Below are 23,845 nucleotides of genomic sequence, written 5' to 3'. Positions count from 1 at the left end.
ACATAAATACCTATAGGCTATAGGCTATAATGTCTAAACACCTTGGGGCTACATCTCGATTTTAGCAATTTTAAGGTATACCTGAAATCGTGAGCTACATAGCCAAATAAGATCACGGCGTTTCTTTGTGAGTCACACTAAAGTAGATAATATCTAATACTATAAATTATAATCATCAATCAGTAATCATGATAATAATATTATCTAAGCGGCCTGTAACATTACGACTCTAACGGCAGAATATAGAAAGACGGCGTGCTCCAGGTGTAGCTTATCATCATTGTTTTTGTAATTGCTATCAATTTGAATTTTTAAATCTAACATCAATACATTATCGAAATCTCATGGTAGTCACTAGAATTACTAGTCTATAAGTTTTATTATTTAACTTTAGGCCTTAATTCGTGAATTTCTAGATTATTGTCTTTTGGATAAAAGTAAAGTAATACAAGGGCTTCAAGAATGGCTGGTGAAGTTATTGTTGATGCTCTTCCTTATATTGATCAAGGGTATGATGAACCAGGCATCCGTGAAGCTGTAAGTAGTTTTGATACATCCGTAATATGTTTGTAATAAACACTAATTATCCATTTGAATTGACTAACAGGCGATCAGCATGGTGGAAGACGAAAAACGTCGTTACAGACCGTCGAAAAATTATCTCGAACATTTACCGCCACTCAATGTATCAGCATTTGAAGTAATTATTTTTTTGTTTTAAGATCAAGTATCTGTTCCTATACAGTTATTAAAATTAATTAAAACACTATTATCACCCTCGTAGAGTAAACATTTTTGAAGATTACCTAATTTGATATACTTACCAATGTGATTATTAAAATATCATGTTTACCTTTAAAATTATGAAACATTATAATAATAAATATTCAATAGACAGAAATGATGCGCACAGAGTTTGACAGACTTCAGCAGCGTTTGCCTATGGAAACAATGAGTATGAAACGTTATGAGCTACCTCCACCGCCAGCTGGAAAACTCACGGATATGTCTGCTTGGAATGAATGTTTAGAAAACTCAATGGCTCAACTTGAACATCAAGCTACAAGGTATATCATATTATTATTTTTATGTCATAAACTTATAGGGTGATTCTGTATAACAATGATATTTAACAATATTTTTTTAATTTCCTTTACTTATAATTATTATTTATTTTTTATGTTTAAATGGCTAACATTTGATATTTTCTTGGTTTATCAACAAACCCCATATGGTTGTATATGTTAAATAAGCCACTCTTACTGTTAAAAATCCTACTTTATATCGCATGCATTGGTTTTAACTTTGGAGAGTATGGTTTTCATTTAATTTCTTTCTTTGTTGTCATGCAATTCTTATTAAACTTCATAATGTTATATTAACAATCATAGATGACAAACATTACTTATCGACATCAAAGAATCTAATATCTATCTAAAGCACATATTTTGTCTTATTAATGAATATTTTCATCAAGTTAATTTAAATTCTTAAATTTGTCAAGACTTTCCATAATTTTTTCTGAATAGTATTATCATAGGCCTGCTTGACACTTGACATCAATGAAGATTATTGTAGATATTCTTATTATATTAATCATTATTCATTATGTTTATTACTTATTACTTGCTATACTGGGGAATTATTGGTTCCGTCAAAGCTACCTGCTTAGGAAAAGGTTTATATTGATTTTATATAATATTTATACATCAATTCCATCAGACACTGTTTATCCCCCCCCCTTATATATGTATTTTAAAATGTATAAAATGATAATAATCGTATAATTCAAAATCAAAACTAAAATGTATATTCTAATTAATATGTGGTATGTGAATATATTATAAAATGTATAATCTAATATAGGTACGTCATATAATATAAATATAACTACTTTTGGTAATATTTGGATATATTTTTTAAATAAGTGAACTTAGTGTAATAAAAGAATAGCAATAAAATATATTGAATGTTTTATTTTTATTTTTTAATAATTAATAGTGAAAATAAAATATAATTTAATTTTTTTACAATCAATTTGTATATCTAATTTTTAGAAAACTTTTTGTTATTAAAATATTTATTAGTGAAGTTAAATCATTTTATACTATTTAGATTAATAGTATAAATGTGAAGTACATTATGTGAATATATTCACATACAAGTATTAATTAGAATATACATTTTAGTTTTGAATCATACAATTATTAAAATTTTTTACATTGTATTAATATATTTTAAAATACATATACAAGGAGGGGGAGGGGGTAAACAGTGTTCGGTGAAGTCGATATGTAGATATTATAAACATTAGCCAGCGGAATCGATATACACCCGTTATACTATACATTTTAGATCTGTCTATGACCTTTTCCTCTTAAAGCTACATTTTAATAGATTATATTAAAAATACTTTTGTCTTACAGAATTACAAACTTAGAACTGATGATGGATTATGGAACAGAAGCCTGGAAATCTTATTTGGAAATCCTAGTGAAATGTGTTGCTGCTGCACAGACACAAGTGACTAAATTGAAGTAAATATACATATTAAAATCTGTAGTTATACAGGGTGATTCTTTTATCATTGTACATTAATTATTTTAAAAAGTATTCATGTTTTTGAAAACATTTTTTTTACATAGTTTCAAGTTGTAGAAAGAACAACATTTTATTAAAAAATTATATTTTTAAATATTTTTTACTTTTATGAACAACAACATACAGTTTTAATTTCATATTCCAAAGCAGAATAATTTTCTGAATATTTTGATACATAAAAATCGAATTTAGGGCGAATAGTTTATGAGTTATAAGTAGGACTCGGATTTATATGTAAATACATATTTTTATTGTGACTTGATAAATTAATTTAAGTGAGTGATAAATTCGTTTCAAGGAATTTCCAATGAAATTAACTATTTTATTTTACATATTTTTACATATTTTGCCATAAGTACATGTTTTTATATATTTTTCAATAATTCCATTTTTTCCTACATATTTTGACAATTTGTTCATTTACGATTTTTTTAATAATTATTAATTATGTACGATTGTATTTTTCAATACAAACGATTTCCCAAATTTCTAAAAGTACAACATAGTAACAAAATAATACCAATTATTGAACTTAATCTACGGTAGATATAACTAACTCCTTCAAACATAGTCAAAATGCAATACAGTCCAATAACATCAGTGGAAGCCAAAAGATTATTTAGTCAGTATAAAAGGCAATTTTACGACCAAATCAAAGATCTTTTGAATTTCAAAACTTCAAAATGGCTGTTATCATAATAACATAATAAAATTTTTATTTTTTTTTATTTCTATTTTATAATTTGTAACATCTTTTTTTAAATAATTTTATTATTTAAAATTTAATTTGTTTCATTAGAAACTCATATGGATATATTATATAATTAAATATTAATAAATAAATCATGATTTTCTTACATCTTTATTTACATATTTTGTTGATGTAAATACATATTTAGGTTCATAAATACATAAAAATCTGAGCCCTAATTATAAGTATTTAAAGTTTTGATGTGGGGAGTGGAGTGGTACGGAGTAACCCCACAAAATGTTTGTCCCCTACTCCACTTGTCTTAATTTTAATTATGTATAACTCATAAACTATTCACCCTTAATTCGATATTTATGTATCAAAATACTCAACAAAATATTCTGCTTTGGAATATGAAATTAAAACTATGTTGTTGTTCAAAATAGTAAAAACTTAAAACTATGTAAAAATTTTTTCAAAAACATGAATAATTTTTGAAATAATGAGTATTTCATAATAAAAGAATCACCCTGTATGCTTCTTACCTTATTAATGAGTTAATATTTATAGAAAACAAATTCAAGAAGTAAATTTCCAACGAAAGAATGTACAGATGCAAGTTGGCGAAAAATTAAGAGATTTAGAAGCTAATTGGGTGGGATTGGTGAGCAAGAATTATGAAATCGAATTAGCATGTGCTCATTTGGAAAAACAAATAAGAGCATATGAATTAGCCAAAACAGAAAAAATGGATACAGATTAAAAATTTCATCTTAACTTTTTTCGTAATTATGTATAAAGTATTTAAAAACATTTAAGGTATAAGAATAAGTAAAAACAACATTCTCATGTATTATTTTTTCACAATTTTATATTTCACGTAAAAAAAGTATAAAAAATGTGTATTATAAAATAAAGCATTTAGCCTACATCAAACTTATTAACTATATTGAAAAAACACATAAAAAAATTTGAGTATCAAATATGTTTGATAGTCATACTATCATGATAAATTGCACTAGGTATGTATGGAAGCCAGTCAAAAAGCAGACAATAAAAATGCCAATTATGAAAACATTGAAAATAATGAAATATTGACAAACTAAAATAAATATTGATAAATTAAAATGTATTTAAACTAATTATTTGTAGTAAAAATAATCATCTATTAAAATAATTAAAATTAAAAATGTTATAAAAACATACATCATTTTTTCTTTGTAAACCATGATACAATCGATAATATTTTTATTATTATACATTATGAAATTATTTAATTAAAAATGTATATGTTTTAAAAACAGAAAACAAAATTCAAAAATAATAATTTTCATTTAACAATACTTTAAATTACATTTTTTTTGTATTAACAAAATAATAATTAACTAGTTTGATTTATATAAATTATGATAGTCGCTGTCAATATTTCATACTTTTCAATCTTTCGTTTGTCGACGTTTCATACTACAATTAATATATATTATTATATTATTTGTTTTTTTAATAATATGTTATAAAAATACAATAAGTACATTAAAATTTAGTATGTAACAGCTACATAAATAATGTAACTTAATGTCTAGGATTATTCATAATATATAGTCATATAATTTAAGTATTTTACGGCTTAATATTACTTACTATATTGTACTTAAGTCGTATATATTCAAAGGAACTGAAGTAAAGCCTAGCAATGCTTATTCATTTCAAGCTAAGGATATATAAAAAAAAAATATCGCACAAATTTTATGATTTATAACTAATTAACTATGTTTGTTAAAGTTCATAAAGTAGTTTCGTTTTTTTTACTGATCTCATTATTCATAATAGTTGATTCCAGTACAGCAATTCTTTCTTTTAAAATGTTCACCTAAACACCAATATAATTATAATATCAAGTACATAGATTTTTTAAACATAACAAGAGAATGTTACCTGAAGAGTGTGTGTGCTGACCATAATTTCAATTTCAGATTCCAATTTCTTTAAACGTGACTGAGATTTGCGTTTAGCCCTTTCCAAACTCCGTTCAAGTGTTCTATGGTTTAAAAATAAATAAATAATATTATAGTTAATAATAATAAAAACTGTATAATCTCACGTATTCTCATTGCGGAGTTTTTCAATCAATGTTATATTTTGCTTATGTCTAGTGTCAGAATTTCTCATTGCAAGTTGATATGCTGTTGTAACATCTTTTAGCTGTTTCTGTAGTTTAACATTTATACTAGCATTACTATCAAAATCTTCAGATGATAATTGCTGCTCTAATGCTTGAATTGTATCTAAATCTATTTTAGACCGTTCTTCGCATTCAGCCAAACGTTTTTCTAATTCACAGTTATGTTTTTGCAATGCTACATAACGTTCTTGAAGTTCACTCTTTTCTTCTCGTATCCCCATTAGTTCTTGTACAAGAACTGCCATTTCTAAATCAATGCGAGTTACTTGATTACGACTTCTTGGTTTGATTGTTTCTTCTTCACAATGATACGATTCTAAAGCAACTACCGTTGATCCAATTTTTTTCTTTTCTTCATCTAAATTATGCAACAACTCTATGATTTCATCTTTCATCCTGTTCAATTAAAATATATTATTAATGCCAATTAATAATTTTATAAAATATATAAAAAAAATTAAAAACAGTAATCAATCACATTTTCTCTTCTTCATTCGCTGAACCATCGTAGATGGACAATAAAGATGAATAACAGTTCATTATTTCTTCACTTGTTTCTACTTCTAATTTTAGTGCAATCATATTTGATTCATATTTTCCCAATATTAAATATAACCTTAAATATATAGAAATATATACATACATGAAAACACTAGTATAAAACATTATAATTTAAAGTAAAAAAATCTTACTTATCAGTTTGAGCAGCTGATTGTTCAAACATAAGCTCAAGAACTGCCATTTGTGAGCGTACGTGGTCTAAACGTGTTTGCAATTGTTCAACTTGGCGCATTAAAACTTCTTTGTCTTCAGATTCTAATAAATTACAATCAGAAATCGCAGCCGATGCAAGACGTTCAGCTATAGCCTTTTGACAGATCTAAAATTTAAAATTGTTGATAAAATAGTTAAAATAAATGATCTAAAGATAAAACAATAATAGTCATACGCTAGTGCCTTCAAGGTTGACTTCTGCACTGTCTTCAATAAGCTTTTGCAGTTTTACTTTTTCAGCTAATTTAGATGTCTCTATTAATAAACGAGATGGAGACATTGGACCAGATGAAAAACTGCTTTCTGTATCCTGTGACTATAATTTTAATTATTAAGAATTTACTGATCTTGCTTAAATTCAAATAGTTAAAAATCAAATAAATGATTTATTTATATTTAATAAATGTAAAATTATATGATATCAAAACAATATTATTATAGAATAAACATTATTCGTGGCGGCAATCCTAGAGTAGGGGTGTAGTGCTTGCTACACCTTTAATTATAGGTGGATGAGGTGGGTTATCTATGTAATTTTTCGTATACGAATAATACAGAATAATACTTTGGAATATTTTAATAGTATAATAGTAACTATTTTATTTTTTAACATATTGAATAAATCAAAAAACTATTCAGTAGATGGGGTGTTATATGGATGAATAGTTGGGGTGGGTAGTAACTTCTTATGTTTCGCTAAATTTATATTTTAAAGGATAGCCATGGGACATAATAACTTTCAATTTGTATTATTAAACCATTGAAATATAATATAAAATTGTGTTTTAAACACTATCATAAGTTATTACAATATGATAGAGAACCTGTCAACCCGAGAACTTAGGAATAATGTTTCTTGAAATTATTTAAAAAATATATAAAAATAATGAGGAAATTTTACTATTTTGAAACACTCAAACACACAAATGTTGTTTTTTGTATTTTTATAACTGATTTAAAATTTAAAAAACACTTCATAGTTAATAATCAATTAATGTGATTATTTCTATACATTCAATACATTTTTCACATCAGTATTCTACTGAATTTGAATTGGATAATTTAAAATTTTCATAAATACCAAATTTTACCTTTAATATTAATTCTTCTTTTTCATCAGTTACTTCTTTCAAATTGTGTCTTGTTTTCTCTAATTCTTCTTCTTTTAAAGCCAATTTAGTATGTATATTATGGTCATCAGAACAAGCTACACAGTCACCCTAAAAAAGAAAAATTAAATAATATAAAAATGTAAATTAAGAACATTGTTTTGTTTTTTTAAGACAAATATTTTTAAATTGTAATATTTTACATACTTTTAAAAATTGAAATTGATAGTACATTTTACATTGTAAAAGAAATTATTTACATCAAAGTTAATGTTTTTATGTAGTTTAATATAATAGATTAATTTACTATAATAATATTAAAGCTACTAACCAAAATTGGTTCTAATGAACATAAAATTCCTAATAACAGAAACAAGATACGGTGGTATAGGAGTATAGCATTCTTATAAGTGTTTAAGATATAATTAATTTAAAAATATCTATGATGTACTAAATCAGTTTTTAAAAATATATCTCAAAGATCTCTCCAATATTTTTGTCAAGGACAGTCAATTTGAGTACTTCACGTATAACAAATTTGAAGGGAATGAGAAAAAGTTTGGTTTATTGAGTGTTCATTTTTATTACATCAATATATCATAATATTTTCAAGAGAATGAGATTATGTAAAATAAATTATGCTGAGCTTTGTTATATTGCAAGTTGGCTGCATACAAAAATACAAGTAGAACCATTAAATAAAAAGTTCATAAGTGAAACATTTTCAAATTGTTTATCTTAATAAAAAAATAAAATAACTTAATTTTGATTTTATATAAGTTAAATGATTGATGATTCATAATATTTATTGTAATATATTATTTATTTTATTATGATTAATCCTAAAAAAAATCTTATAATATATATATATTTTTTTTTTTAATATTTACTAATTTTAAAAGCAAAATATCCTTGTACATACTTCTTTAGATAAAACAATAGATTCTTGAATAAATGAGGATGTTTCGATACTTTGAGCATCAATTTCTAAAATATAAACACGTTTAAAAATAAATTACAAAAATTTTAATTTTAAACGCACTATTACCTGATTGGCTTTCTTCTATTTCCTCAGTAATAATCTGAGATCTTTGAACTTGTAACTTACGGGCTAATTCAGCAATAACTGAATGCAATTCAGTTATTCTTTCTTCGTATTTCTGTTTTATATCAATTTCTGTTGTAACCTGTACAGCAATTGAATAATCATTAAATATAATAATATTTAATAATAAAATATTTTTATATTTTATTAATAAGTTCTACTTTGATTTGATTTATAGATGTTTCAAGAATATCATTTTTTTCATTGGCCAATTGCAATTGTTTAGTTAAATCTGATATTTCAGTTTTCAATGACTTCAATGCAGCCAAATGCAACTAAAATATTTAGTTTTAGTAAAATAAATTAGTTTTAATATACTTATGACTAATACAATTCAAAAATATACCAAATTCAGATATTATTTGTGTTTCTTACTTTATTAGCAAGATGTAGTAAATTTCCAGAGTTAGCTGATCCTCCCGTTTGTAGTAGATTTTGCATACGAACAGAATTTGGTTCAGGACTTAGATCTCTGGCACCACTATCAAATTCCCAGCTTTCATGTTTGCCACCAGATAATGCTCCTAACGTTAGTTTAATTGAAAATAAATAGGTTCAAATAAAATGTTTACAAATCTTACCCAAACTATTATCACTACTGGTAGGCAAGTATTCAGGTAATGGGTCATAGATATGGACACGAAGTGCATTGATTTCTGTTCGTAATTCCAAACGACGTCTAACAAACTCATCAAACGATATACGACCAGATTTATCAGCACCCAATTCTTTCATCAAGTCATCGACACTATCCTCTAAATTTAACTGACGACAAATAGTCAACAGATCTCGACTACAAATATAGAACACAAATTAAAATTAAAATAATAAATTAATTTTTTAAGAGGAAAAGAAAAAGGAAGAGTATAAAAATAAAATATATGCTCAGTTCAACATAATTTATAATAGTCATTTAAAAGTTACAAGAAAGAGTTTAGAAAGAACTTATAATGTTAAAGCTTTAATGATTACTATATGATGTCTTACATGTTCTGCAATACTAACATGGCTAAATGATCATGAGGAAATCGCATTGACACTAAGGATTAATTAAACTAATACATATAACCAGAATATTAAGCAGTTTGATAATCAAACTTTGATTACGTTGAGGCATTCTATTAATTTTTTTTATTATTCCTGTGATCCACCCTTGGATTGTAATAGAAAGTATGATCGACCATTGAGATGAAATAAAAAATAAGTACAATAAAATTCACAACCATAATAATATTGTTATATTATTTTCACCTATCGATGTAACCATCGCCATCGCCATCACAGGCTTGGAACAGCTTCCTCGCCCGCTCTTCTTCACATATTGAACTCGTCTCTACGCTTTCGGACACAGATTGTTGTTCGTCCATAACGATTCATTTCGTAGTCAACATTTTTAAATTCAACACCGGCGCGAGACTCTAAGTCTTTTTGTAGAATCAATCTATTCCAAAGAACATAACATTCAGTTTTTAGTCCATTTTTTAACATGCGATCATCGAAATCTGAGTATCAATAACTTGTAAATTATAATTTACTTGAGTAAATAACAAGATTATAACAACAAATACGGATTATGGAACATAACTGATAACAGGTATAGTGTGATAAGAAAGCGTCAAATATAAACATCATTCAAATCGAAGCATTTTAATGATGGCGTATCGACGTATCATGTATACATACAATTTAGTGGCGGCGCCAAAGACGGGCCAGGGCGAGCCATGGCCCGCCTTAGAAACATCTGGCCCACCCGTACGCCCGCTAAAAATTTTGATTAAATTTAAGAATTGAAATTATAATTTTAAGTGTTATTACGTAAATAGAACACGTACCAGTAATTTTATGGTCTGGTTTTCCTAACTCACTCACCAAAACTCCTGGTCACTGAGATTGTGACTCAATCGCCATTTTTCAAGAAGGGGGAGGTCAAAAACCTTAAGAGATTAAATAAACAATTTTTTATAACAAAGGTACTGTACCTACTTATATATATAGGGTCAAAGGTAAGGAGTCCAAAAAACGACACTTAGGGCAGTTCACCCTCTGTAAAATCCATGGGCGCCACTAGGGGGGAGTTTAGGAGTACTCCCAATATCAAAATTAGCACTCCCAAATTTTCTATACTGGTTTTTCACAATATTTGTAAAATATCTGATTTGCTAATTAATAATTTACAAGTATTGATCAGTAAAATTAATAATTTATCAAAATAGTATAAATGGAAACTTCAATTACGTTTATTATTATAAGTACACAAATACGTAGAATCAGTAGATTTTATTTTTAAGAAGACGTAGTACCCGCTGTGTTGCCTCCGTCTTACACACGTACAACATAGCAAATTTTTGTTCACCAGTTTCAGTATTGTAGTGGTTGTACTGATGTCTAATGTACTGTTAGTTTTGATATTAAAGTGACCTATTATAAAATTTAAAGGAAAGATTATTATCCAGGGCCCCACGTAGCTTTTTAATGTTATTATTATTTTTAAGTAAGTTATGATCTTTTTGAAACTGTACATTTTAAAATTATCATAAATTCATAACCGTTAGATCCTTGCAGTTAACGATTACTAGTGAAAGATCTTTTTCTGTAATGCAAAGAGTGAAGAATTGGCTTCGAACAAGTATGCAACAAAATTTTTTTTTAAAAATCTAGCTTCAATTTATTATATTGAAAAAGAAATTACCAATAACATAAATACTGAAAACATTTTAAACATGTTTGCATTAACTAATAACAGAAAAATAAATTTATTATAACAATATATGAGTATTATGATATTATATACTAAATTATATTATACATTTTTGTGTATATAATAATTTTGCTTATCATAAATAATGGGGGAGCTCTTATGTTGTACTATAGGTTTTAGCACTCTCATACATTTTACTCTAGTTATTGTGCCCATGGTTAAACCCATTGGTAAATGTTTTAATTCTTTTAAGACTAGAAAACGTTCTTTCAGACGTACTTGTAAAAACGGCAAGTGTGCATAGTATTTTTAAAATAAATTGCACATTTGGACAAATATCGGGATTACACACATGTAATGCTTCAATTGCGGTTTTCGAAATATTGTTTATTCGCTCAAGTTTTGTCTTCCACAATTTCAATTCTGAAATTGAATTGTTCACATTCAAAGAAGGTGAATAAAATTCAAGTCATTTTCTAAATGATACCTCCTCATTAGAAATTAATGGATAGAAATATATACTTTGAAATCTTATAAAACATGACATATACACATAAACCATTAAAGTTTGAATTTGAATACGTTATCTAAGTGATTTGTTTTTAATTTTATATAGAAACTACAAATTTAAATTAAAAATATTATAATAATTTAACTTAAACATACCTTCAAAAATTTTAGAATGGGTTGAAAATCTTTCTTCTAGTTGTATAAAAAAGTCCAGGTAAAGTATATTGATACTGACACTTTGTAGTATTTTTCAACACTTAAATTGGGGTCTGGATTTGCTCGATTTACTTGTTCTCAAGAATTAAAATGAAACAAATCATTTATTTTAAAATCATGCTTATCGTTTACCGAGAAAATATTTTTAACCCATAGTCCATACTAACAACTAAGTATTTTAATTTAATTTTAGTTTAATTTATAAGTTTGTATTTGAATTATTTATAGGTATACGACAATATAAAAATACAGCTCATGGGGGATCTATCCCCCATATCCCCCCCCCGTAATTACCCCTCTGAGATAGGCCATAATACATATTGAATACATACTTAGGTACATGGTACATATATAGGCAACAGATATAGAACAATTACGTCCAACACAAAATATTAGTTTGAGGTCAGTGTATCAATTGCACTTCTATACTTTTACGGCCAATATACCAATTAAATGCGATTACATTCAAATTCAATAAACATTGAATTGTACATTAATAATGTGTATAGGTACTGAAATGTTTGAAAATTAAAAATGTATTAAATTACCAATTGCAGATCAATGATTAGTGACTGGAGAATAACTAGACCCGTCGGACCCCCCTCACCATCACATTTGACAATTTCATTAGGTAGGTACTTAGCGCCATAGATAATATAGTATCTTATAATATCTATGCTTAGCGCAAGTGGTTTATAAGTTGATCATGGAGAAAATGTATTATTTTAATATTCAATTTAAAAATCATATTTATTATTTATTGATTTAAGTATAAAAAAAATGAATTACATAATGTTTTAAAATTGAATGATTAAAAAATATCATTAAGTCCAATTTTTCAAAGAGGTTAGCAAAAAAAGAAAACATACTGGTAGTAGGCATAGACCTTATACTATAGCCTATGGTAGTAGGTTGTATTGGTCGTCTATAGAAAAAAAAAAGGGCGTTAATTTCTAATGCTGGCTGATAAGAATGATGAACATACTAGCTGGCTGATAAACGTACTCGTCGTTTGGAAGGCAAAAATGCACAACGTCTGATGAAACTCGAATGTAGTTAATTTGTAATTCAGAGTTCAGACGTTAAACACTACACAAGAGGAATTATGAAATGGCTACGAATCAGCTAGTATCTATGAAATCATTGAAATCGAATTCACGTCTCACTGTGAAAAATCACAATGAAGTCATCGGTAATAATATTTAATATTATCATTATCAATATGATAATTTCGGAACTGCGGACAACAAGTCCGGATTCAGTTTTTATAGTCTAATAGTCTGACAAAAAGTCCGAAAATAAACATTTTTTGTATAATTTTTATTTATTTTAAAAATGTAAAAATGTTTGTACCTATTTACACGGGGTCAATAGTAAACTATTTCCAATAATTTTCAAAAGCGTTTGGAAAAACCTTAAAAAAGTAATGGAAAAACGATAATTTTTACGCATCATCAGTTTTTGATAAAATCGATTTTTTTATTTTGTTATAACTCAAAAATGAATCATTGTAAATACTTGAAATTTTCACCAAATGTAAAATGTTTATATTAGCGTTATCTATTTATAAAATGGTGGAAAAATGTGTATCGCTCTACTGTATACTACAGATTGAGAGTAGGTTATGTGTTAAATTTGAATGTGACATTAAATTTTGTGTGGAATGCTCGTTCAATCCAATATCCACTGAGGTCCCCCTCCTAGTTTTTTTTCCAAATCAAACACTGCCTAGGGGTATGAAAAATAGTTTACATTACTCCCTCAGACCTACTGAATATACACACAAAATGTCATTAAAATCGGTTAAGTCGTTTCGGAGGAGTTTGGTGACATACATTTTCCATTAAGACACAATAATTTTATCTATTAGAAAAGAAAAAAAATATATTATTATTACACTCTAAACTATTGAAATTTGTAATTTTATTATAAGGTGGATCCCGTTGACCTTATTGTGGCGATGTTTAATGTTATGTCACTTAACGATAAACGAAAAATAAAAGAAACCGACTAAGAACATTTTGTGAGTATTAATACATTCAATTATTATCATAGGCGGAATAACGGCCCGGGCCAACAGCCATGGACCAGGGCATCAGGCTATTTGGCTCCGTAATAAATTTGCTAAGAACATATTATTTTAAATATAATAAAATAAATTAGCTATAAATGCAAAAAAAAAATTGAGAAATTAATTGTACGTAATAAATATAATAATTTAAATGTTTAAAATATATATTTAGTATCTGTATTTCACATGTAACTATAAAAGATTTAAGTTTAAAATAAAAGTAATACAATTTTAGATTTATAACATCAATACAATAATTACTTGTTATACATTTGTATTGTAATAAAAAATATTGGTGTTCTCTATCGCCTTCCACCCTTTCTTTTGGGTATAATAGGTGCAAATAATGACGCTCATGAGTGACCAGTGGTGCAACTTGATAATAAGGGGCCCATGTGAAAATTTCCGGACCGAGGCCCTTACCTACTAATAAAAAATAAAAACAGTTATACCTTATTATAACTTTAAAAAATATTGTTTTTTCACATATAATAGTTAATATAATTATTAGTTAAAATTATTTTTTTTATAAAATTAAACATACAAATTAACTCTTCTTGTTTTTTAGTCATTAATGATTTTGTTTGTATCTAGTTCATTATTATCAAATAGTAATACAACAATTATTGAATTATATAGATAGATAGTTTTTTTAAGTCTTATTATCGTCAGACACATAATATTGTCACAGTCATGACTTACATACTACACAGTACACACACCAATATAATTATTATTTATAATAATAAAAGAAGTTTCAAATTTTCAATTATTTTCTATACTCTATACTCACATTCTGATGCCTATATTGCTGTATTAGTGTATGTGTTACGATACACTTAAGAGGATGTCACACATTGTTTGTTTTCTCTTTCTAGCTCACGCACATAGACAGAACACATTTACGCAGTGTGAGTAGAATTCGCTCAATTTTGGTTCTAAAGTAAATATACCTATTATAAAATTAAATTTTGATAATATTTCTGAGTACAAGATGAGTTTTTTCCATTATTCTCAATACAACGTTAATTATATTGTTAAAAAATAGCTATAAATTACAACATATTTTATAACCTTTAAATTTTCAAATTTTTTTTTTTTAAAACTCATCGTCTTGAATTCAGAAATATTATCAAAATTAAATTTTATAATAGGTATATTTACTCTAAAACCAAAATTGAGTGAGTTCTACTCAGACTGCGTAAATGCGTTTTGTCTATGTTGCCTGTGGGCTAGAGAGAGAAAACAAACAGTGCGCTGACATCCTCTTAACTGGTTTCCCACATAGGTAACCATAATTTGAAATATTCTCTAAATTCAAAAGAGTAAAGACATAATTATTTATTATATTAAAACAAATAATATAATATGTGTATATTACAGAGTATAGTAGGAATATCGTACATGAATCGCACGTTTATACACACGCGTTTATGCAAATACGACAATATTCGTGTAACGGTAGTGTGGAATAATATCGGATTAGATCCTTGGTGATTTTATATAGTTAACAGTCAGCACGAGACGGCTCACTCGTCTCTTTCGTGCATTATGAACACCACAGCTTACAATAACCACGTCCGCACGCGCTAGGTAGCAAATTCGCAACCGCCGAAAACAAAACTGTCGAATGTCGATGGCCTGTACCTTGGGCTGTACCGATGATCAAGACGAGTCACAAACATATTAATATATCGGCCACTGCAGATTGACTACAATAATACTCAGTGGCACCGAGTGGCGGTTTATCCCAAGAATTGGCCTGTGTGCAAAACTAAAAAAGGGCCCCTCCTACATCTTTTTATTCTAAATAATAGAATTTTATTCTATACATAAATTTATATTTTATAACAATGATATACTGGTATCAGATTGATAAAATGAGAACCATTAGAAATTGAAAACAATTTTTTTTACTTTTTCGTACATAACTGTATTTATTTAATTTTTTTTTTTTTGTGGAACGCTTAGCAATAATGGGCACGGACATTACTCCAGCCCCACCTCTCAATATCAAAAATGTTTATCAAAATATAACTTAAGGTTTGTAAGTCGTTTTTAAAGGTTTGTAAAAACAAAATATTCGTTTGTAAATAAAACCTAAAAAAGTGAGGACCATTTTAGGGTGGGGGCTGAAGAAATGGGTAAAAACCGTGCAATTTAGAAAAACCAAATTTTTCAACTCCTTTACTAACTCCCTTACTACATTTTCCTAAAAGAACGCGCGGGAACGCCGGTATGGTGTATAAAATACTGTTGAATTTTTTTTTATATATATTTTATTCAATATTATAAAATATTATATAGATACCTAACTCATAAATCTAATAATTTATTATATTTATTAATTGTGTTAGGTTTCTTTAAGTTTTTTAATTTAACAGTAACTATAATGGTTTTATATATTTTTTTTTAAACTTAAGTTTTTACAAAAAATAGTAACCTATACATGAAATTTCAAAAATTGTATTTATTTTATGAATTTTTATGTTAAATTTTGTTTTTTAATAACCTGTTGACGATATATAGACATTGACGCAACTAAGGGGTTAAAAAGGGGACTTGTACACGTCCAACTTTAAAATGTGCATCCAAAAAAAATAAAACAATTTGTCTATTTTAAGTATATATTTTTATTGGTAAAAATAATTTGTTCTACCTATATAAATAATTAATTAATTAATTAAATTAACTAAATAATTACCTTCTAAATAATACGTTTTAGCCGAAAAAAGTTTTCACCAACCTGAAATGGTCATAACTTTTTTTCGGTTTTCTTTACAAACGAAAATTTTGTTTTTACAAACCTTTACAAACGACTTACTAACAATTGAACCGGGGCCCCGTGTCTATTTATTTAATTATTATTATTAAGTATTAACTATTATTAGAAAACAGATAAGTGGGCACTAAAGACCTGATAAAAACATTTTTTGAGATGGAAGCTAGAAAAAAAACTTTGAATAGCTTCTTTGTAGCTTTGTACATTTAACATGAATAAACTATATTTATAATAAGTAATGACTGTTGTTTTGTTTTCTAATTTGAATAATTTAAATATATGGGGGCCTACACTTGATACTGTCCCGGGGACCCAAATTTATAGTTACGCTACTGTATAGCACGTAATCGTCTAGTAGTACTTCTCAAGTTTATTTTAGTGTACAAATCATGTTTCTAAGGTTATCAAAAGCTGAGGAAAATGAGTAATACAAAAGCATTTTTTTTTATTTGAATAAAAATCATAAATTTACAGTCGGCGTTATGTGCTGCTCTGCTAAGTAGAGCGGCAGCGTTCGAGAACAATGTTCATATCACCATCCCGCGTGCGACTACCGCTCCATAGGTCTAAATACAGTGACGGCACTTGGGGGGTGGACACCACGATCAAATTTATTGGGCCCCGTGCTATTTATTTTATTATTATTATTAATTATTTATTATTCAGTTCCATAATCATCAAGGGCCCCACTAAAAATATTTCCCATAATACGTAGTGCCGTCACTGTTTAAACAATGATGATTCACATCGTAATTTATAAATAATTATCATAGTCAATAGAAAATTAATAATGTTGGAGACAGCAGTGGCGTGGTTATGATATTATTTGGAAGGGGGGATATTTAATTTATTGGATAAACATTAAGTGAGGGGCTTCGCCCCCCAAATTTCCCTTAACAGGACTTTACATACATAAAAATGTAACTATCATAAATTCTATTATTATAATTTGTAAAATATTAAGATTCAATTTCCTAGTCTCTAACTCGTTTATTATTTCCTCTGTGTCAATTAATCCATTCAATCGATCCTAGCTCTTTTATGGTAATGCATAAAAAGTTATTTTTATAAAAATAAATAAATAACTACTTTACTTTAGACATGGTATTTCTTAGATACGTTTTTATTCTTTTTCGTCTCTATAGGTCTCTAGATGAAAGTATCCGCTCAGGTGTGGTGGTGATTTGGGGAGCCAGGCAATGTACATACAATTTTGATAATTTTAAATATATTAAAAAATATATTAGTATCACATTCAATAAGAGTTTGAAGAGCTTATTAGTGCCGTCGGTTTTAATGGACTGTATAGGTTTTAAGTTTTTTATTAATATATTAAGATTACATTTTTTTTGTGTAACTTCATAATTTATTTCTTTTGCGGAGACGGACACGGTGACACGCATATGCACATGGGCACACGATTAAACATACACTAACATAAGTAATATAATAATTGAATGTCGATCAAACCGATATCGGTGAGAATAAGATAATAATATACAACACTATAGATAAACGTAATATAAATAATAATAATAACTACATCAAAGATATAATACACGCGTCAACACTTATTTTAGAACGTTTATTCTAGATGATCTGCTTAGTTTGCGCCTCCACAACTTTAGCTCAATCAATAAAATGCCAACATTTTCTACATCAGGAAAGTATAAATGCATATGATACTATGATAGGCATAGGCGATAGTTATAATTTGAGAGACAATAAGGTAATGACGTAGTAGATTATATCCGTGATTATATAACATAATATGGGTAATAATTCTATACCTAATCAATAAATCTTACATCGAGTACAAGTCAACGCATTAAACATTTAAAAGAAAAGGTCTGGTGGATCTATCTAACTACGCTACTGCGTTATAGAATAATACTTTATTTTTTTTTATAAAACTGATATCGAATTTTATATTTCTTATATTATTATTCTGCACACCATATTATACACAAATAAAAAACCTCACGTTATAAAATGTTTATAATTTGTTTAAGAAAACTTCAATTTAATATTTAAATAATTTTTTTCTAAACTTGAAGGGAATGTGATTATGTAATTAATTTTATTAATGTCGAATAACATACAAACATTTTTTTAGAAATTTAAATCGATAAAACAAAAACACCTTTTTCATATTTAACCGACAGCTAGCAAGAAGGCTCTGTTTGAACAACACTACTCTAGTCCTCTGTTACCATCGTTTATTAGCAAATAAAGTTTATAAATACACACAATATATAGGATGATTGAGGTGATTCTTTTATCAAACAACACTCATTATTTCATCAAGTATTGACTTTTTAAAATTTTTTTTTATACATTCTTCAAACTGTATGAAATTTTTATTTTTTTCACCCTTTTATTTAATAGTGAAACCACAATCAACTTTTGATTTTCGAATAGTTACCTATATTTAAAATGTACTAAATTAATAATGAGTGTTATTTGATAAAAAAATCATCCTGTATATTATATATATACAATATACATATATACCGGCGGAGTACGCTTCTGTGCGTTTTACCTTTTTAGGTATACGATTGCGTGCAGTGCCAGAATAACAAAGAACTTTATTTTAACTATTCAAAGACGTACGATTTTGCGTGAAATTAGGTGCGACGTTGCAAAATTTTTTATTAAACAAAAATTAAGTTATATCATAATTATTTTTAATATTTAAATGCAGATATAAATACATTTATTAAGAAACTAAGAATGACATAATATTTAAAAAAATGTATTATACCGTTATAAAAGAAAAACATTATCGTTAAATTTACGAAAATAACACATCACAAAAAACAAATCTAAACATTTAAATGTTAATAATTTTAACAAATCTTAGAAACGATTAATTTTACTCCAAGTCATTAAATATATAGAAAATTAAATTGTTAAGAACCATAAAAAAACAACACTTACAACACTTTGAACATTCCTTTATCCTTCGTATTTTGAAGTATAAATCAAGATAATTGTAACAAAAAAAAAAAAAAACTAGTAGCCACACATTTTATTTTTGTAGACGCCAAAAATATTCGTAGGCTCTAGGCACTGTGCCTATAGTGCTTATGCGCCAATACGATAAAGTACCCATCGCAAAATGTTTCTATATTGACGTTGGAGTTTTTTTTTACAATTATTTGAAGAAAAGTTATGGAGAACCTTGTATTGGGTTTTTTAACTTCAGCTAGGTATATAAACCACAATAATTTTACGAATTTTCAACTTCAAAATTTCTATTGCAAATTTTCGCGATTTTGACATATTTCGTAGACATTTGAACTTTAAATGCTTATAAACAAAAATTGTGACTAACGATTTTTTTTTTGCAACGATAACTACAACTTATAATAAATCTTTTATCACATTTTTAAGATTTTTTTAAAGGCATTTCAAAAAAAAAAACTTAGAAAATCGAAAAATTTATTGTCTATAAATAGCTTAAAAAAAGTCAAAATATTTTGAAAATTTAATCATAAATAGATAACGCTAATATAAACATTTGGTAAAAATGTCAAGTATTTACAATGATTGGTTTTTGAGTTACAGCAAAATAAAAAAACCGATTTTGTCGAAAGTTAAAAAAAAATTCCCATTTTCCGGGTTTTTCCTAACGCTTCTGAAGACTACTGACATTTTTTTTCTTTTGGCCCTCCCAATACCAATTAAATTAATTTTTCTTTTCAAATAGGGGCTGAAAGCATTATTCCTACTCCGAAACATGATGACAGACACAAAAACAAAAAAAAAAAAAAATATGTATCATTGTAAAATCAATACATCCATCACTCCGTTCAGAATCTAAAAGCTAATGATTCAAAAAGTGGACAAATTATATTTAATATAATATTTAAATTACAATTTAAAGCCCCGATACCTATTTCCAACTATGGCCAAATACTTAAGTAAATTGTCTGATGTTTTATTATATTTATCCGTATAATGTTTGTGTTTAATTTTCAATTCTCTGTAATTTTTCCTTTGATTTTGGTTTGATTATTCTTTTGGAAACGGTAAACGGATAATTTATTATTTATTTTGCCATTTATTTGGCAACGTTGCTTAAAAGTAAAAATAATATAGCGCGTGCAATCGTACGCCTAAAACGCTATACCGCCTATACCGCTAATAAGGACCACGTGCAATCGTATTGTGCCCTAAATTTATTTGTATGTACCTACGTAAATCGTAAGGTGTTTTTTGTTTATACATATGTACACAATGTACAAACAAAAAGCACCTTAGGACTTAGGTAGGTACATACAAATAAATTTAATATCGGTTAATAATTTATACAGACAATTTTGATTTTCTAGTATATAGGTTTTTTATCGGTAACATATTATATTATTATATGGGAGTATCGGATATCGCCGATATCGGTAGAAAGTGGAATCGGCCCATCCCTATTTATAATATTATAAAAAGTATTCGAACATGACGTTGTTGGCCGAAGTTTACAAATGTGACCAAAATTTGAAGCTGTAAGTCGTTTTCGACATTCAATATGTCAATTTTGAGAATTGGCATTGTATATTTTCTTCCTAAAATTCTTCTTTTTTTTTTACTAGACTGTCTATACTATAATGTTGATCTGGGTCATTAATTATTACACCTTTTTCTTAATTCCTAGAAAAAAAGAAGTTTACAGATTTTGGCTGACATCTTTTCTTTTCATTAGAATATTAGATACAAGGAATTATTTTCTTATTCCTCCAAAAGAAAAATTATAAATATTAAATTGTAAATAACTCGTATAAATAAAATTATTATAACAATGTTTTATATTATACTCAATATTCAATACACATTATACCTAAATATATATATATATGAGAGATATATAATTGGTATTGTTTTTTTATTCATACGTGGTTTTTTATCGAATCCCGCAATATTTTGAGGACTTTTAATAACCAACATTATTTTTAACTTTGAAATTGTTTTATAATTAATCATAAACATAAAATGCATTAATTAATAACTTTATACAAATGAAATAAATATTTTTAATCTTCATTTGACTTGATACGAGAAAAACAAAAAATTAAGTGGCACATAAACACACAATTTTTAATATAGCTTATCTACTTACTACTTTATAATTAAGTCTTTATTAAGCGAATTATGCAAAACACTTATATTTCAATATAATATGGGCTTCATTTTAAAAAGACATTTTGAACTAAAAAAAAAAAAAAACAAACGTTTAAGACGTTTATGTTATAAAAAAATAAACCATATGCTTATAGTATCATGGAGAAATAATATGATGGGTCCCCGTTGCCATGATAACTCAGTATATAGTTATATCACATTCACATAACATAATCACAATTATTAAACACATGATTGAGGATAACAAGTAGGTTAGAATCTAACTAATAACATACGTCAGTGTTCTCAGCAAAAAATTATTTTAACGGGATATTCTTGGACCGCGGGATACCAGTTAAGGGATAATAATAGTATAATATGCTTAATGCTTATATAATATTTATCAACTGTTTTAGTAAAATAATTATTATAAATTTACACGATAATTAGTTTTTATTCAGTGCAAGAACGCCACAAGTCAAAATAAGACATTCTCTAATTTTGACTTCAGTGATAATTTGGATAAATAAAAATAAGTATACTTCCATAAAGTAAATATGGTTCTCTTGCATTGAAAATTCACTAACATTTAAATAATTCAATACTGACACTTATCCTATAGTGGCTAAAGGAAAAATGATATTGAATGTGGTGTTCTTGCATTTTATAGAGCTTATTTTTCTCTATTCAACAACAGTCATAACTCAAAATTGATGAATTTTGAGTTGTGGCAGTCTTGTTCTAGGAGTGCGAATTATACAAATTAAAGTTCATAGAAAAAAAAAACAAATTAATTTGGCATGTAATTGTGCAGTCAACATATTTAAACATTAAACTCAACATTCAATTTTTTTTAAATGCATTTTAAGTTAAGCTCCACCCTAGTCTCTCTAAATTGCGCTTATGTGTATAATCTACTTAAATAATAAATATAATGCCTAGATCACTCACTCGCTCGGATATTTAAATCAAACATTTTTATCTTAAGTGTTAACACAATAAAAAAAAATGCAAAAAATGAACTTCGGAAATAATAATCAGTGCCAATTTTTATCTAATTTGAAAATTTAGAGTACCCGATAAAGTAGAAATATACCAACGTCTCAAATGGTTTAAAAATATAACGCATTGATAAAATGTTATTAACCCTTTGACGAGTGGATTTAATTTGGTACCAATTACCCAGAGAGTGAATTGTTTTTATAAAAATATTGGTATTTTAGCAGTAAAGACCTCATTTGACGTGTTAGATATTTGTGTTACAATAGTAAAGACGTTATTAATATTATTGTTATGAAATATATTGTGACAAAAGAAATTAAATGTTCTGGTGAGTAGATCGACAGCTTCAGTCTTATCCGATGTGAAAAACCACAACATAATTATATTATATACATCACTAATATTATATTATTATCTTATCGGTATCAGTATTTAATTTTGGTAAAAATATTCAAAATTATAAAAATACTGAATTAATGAAAGTATTGTCAATATTTAAAAATAATAATTGATGCAATTAATAATTATTTTTTTCTCATTAATATAACGTAGTATGACATTATGACGTTTTGTTAAATTTTTCAGTGGGAAGGGCAGGCCCCTTAGCCAGACCAAATTTTGAGGGAGCATTATATATAAAAACAATAAAAAAAAAAAATATATTTTTAGGAGGGGTAACGCCCTCCCCTTTGCCCCTCGTGGCTACAGGCCTGGGGAAGTGGCAGGTTAAGGGTTGTTTATTTTTAGGCTGAAACCATGTACCCATGATGTATAGAATTACATAGACGGTACTATTACTACTATTCTAATATCGTTTATTTGTTAAATGTAGACAATGCTCTTTGTGAACTACGTTTTACTCAAAGACGTAAAAAATATTAATATATTTATTTATTTATAATTATTATACATTTAACACTTATTTTTACTGTGATTAAACATTGTGTTTCGAAATCGACAATGTGATGTAATTGATATATATAAAA

The 23,845-nt window shown here is 27.0% G+C and overlaps 2 protein-coding genes across 2 annotated transcripts; one reads left to right on the top strand and one right to left on the bottom strand.

The window, feature by feature from the left end:
* The first annotated feature begins 462 nt into the window (after window positions 1-462).
* LOC113553526 (pre-mRNA-splicing factor SPF27) lies at window positions 463-4,435 on the top strand. Its single transcript, XM_026956895.1, has 5 exons — window positions 463-537; window positions 608-700; window positions 895-1,067; window positions 2,427-2,537; window positions 3,863-4,435. The coding sequence occupies exons 1-5, from the start codon at window positions 463-465 to the stop codon at window positions 4,053-4,055; spliced, it is 645 nt and encodes a 214-aa protein (XP_026812696.1). The 3' UTR covers window positions 4,056-4,435.
* Window positions 4,436-4,923: 488 nt separating this feature from the next.
* Window positions 4,924-10,034, bottom strand: LOC113552253 (colorectal mutant cancer protein). The gene is made up of 13 exons (XM_026955033.1): window positions 9,714-10,034; window positions 9,044-9,255; window positions 8,838-8,986; window positions 8,624-8,737; window positions 8,406-8,544; window positions 8,280-8,344; window positions 7,340-7,468; window positions 6,424-6,564; window positions 6,167-6,354; window positions 5,953-6,090; window positions 5,394-5,870; window positions 5,228-5,330; window positions 4,924-5,162 (listed from the first exon to the last, which is right to left on the bottom strand). Exons 1-13 carry the CDS (start codon window positions 9,827-9,829, stop codon window positions 5,076-5,078), a joined length of 2,058 nt encoding a protein of 685 aa, XP_026810834.1. The 5' UTR covers window positions 9,830-10,034; the 3' UTR covers window positions 4,924-5,075.
* Window positions 10,035-23,845: the final 13,811 nt, after the last annotated feature.

Source organism: Rhopalosiphum maidis, chromosome 2 (assembly GCF_003676215.2).
Source record: "Rhopalosiphum maidis isolate BTI-1 chromosome 2, ASM367621v3, whole genome shotgun sequence".
Lineage (NCBI taxonomy): Eukaryota > Metazoa > Arthropoda > Insecta > Hemiptera > Aphididae > Rhopalosiphum > Rhopalosiphum maidis.
Note: the sequence above shows the minus strand (reverse complement) of the source record. Positions and strands in the feature narration are given on the sequence as shown.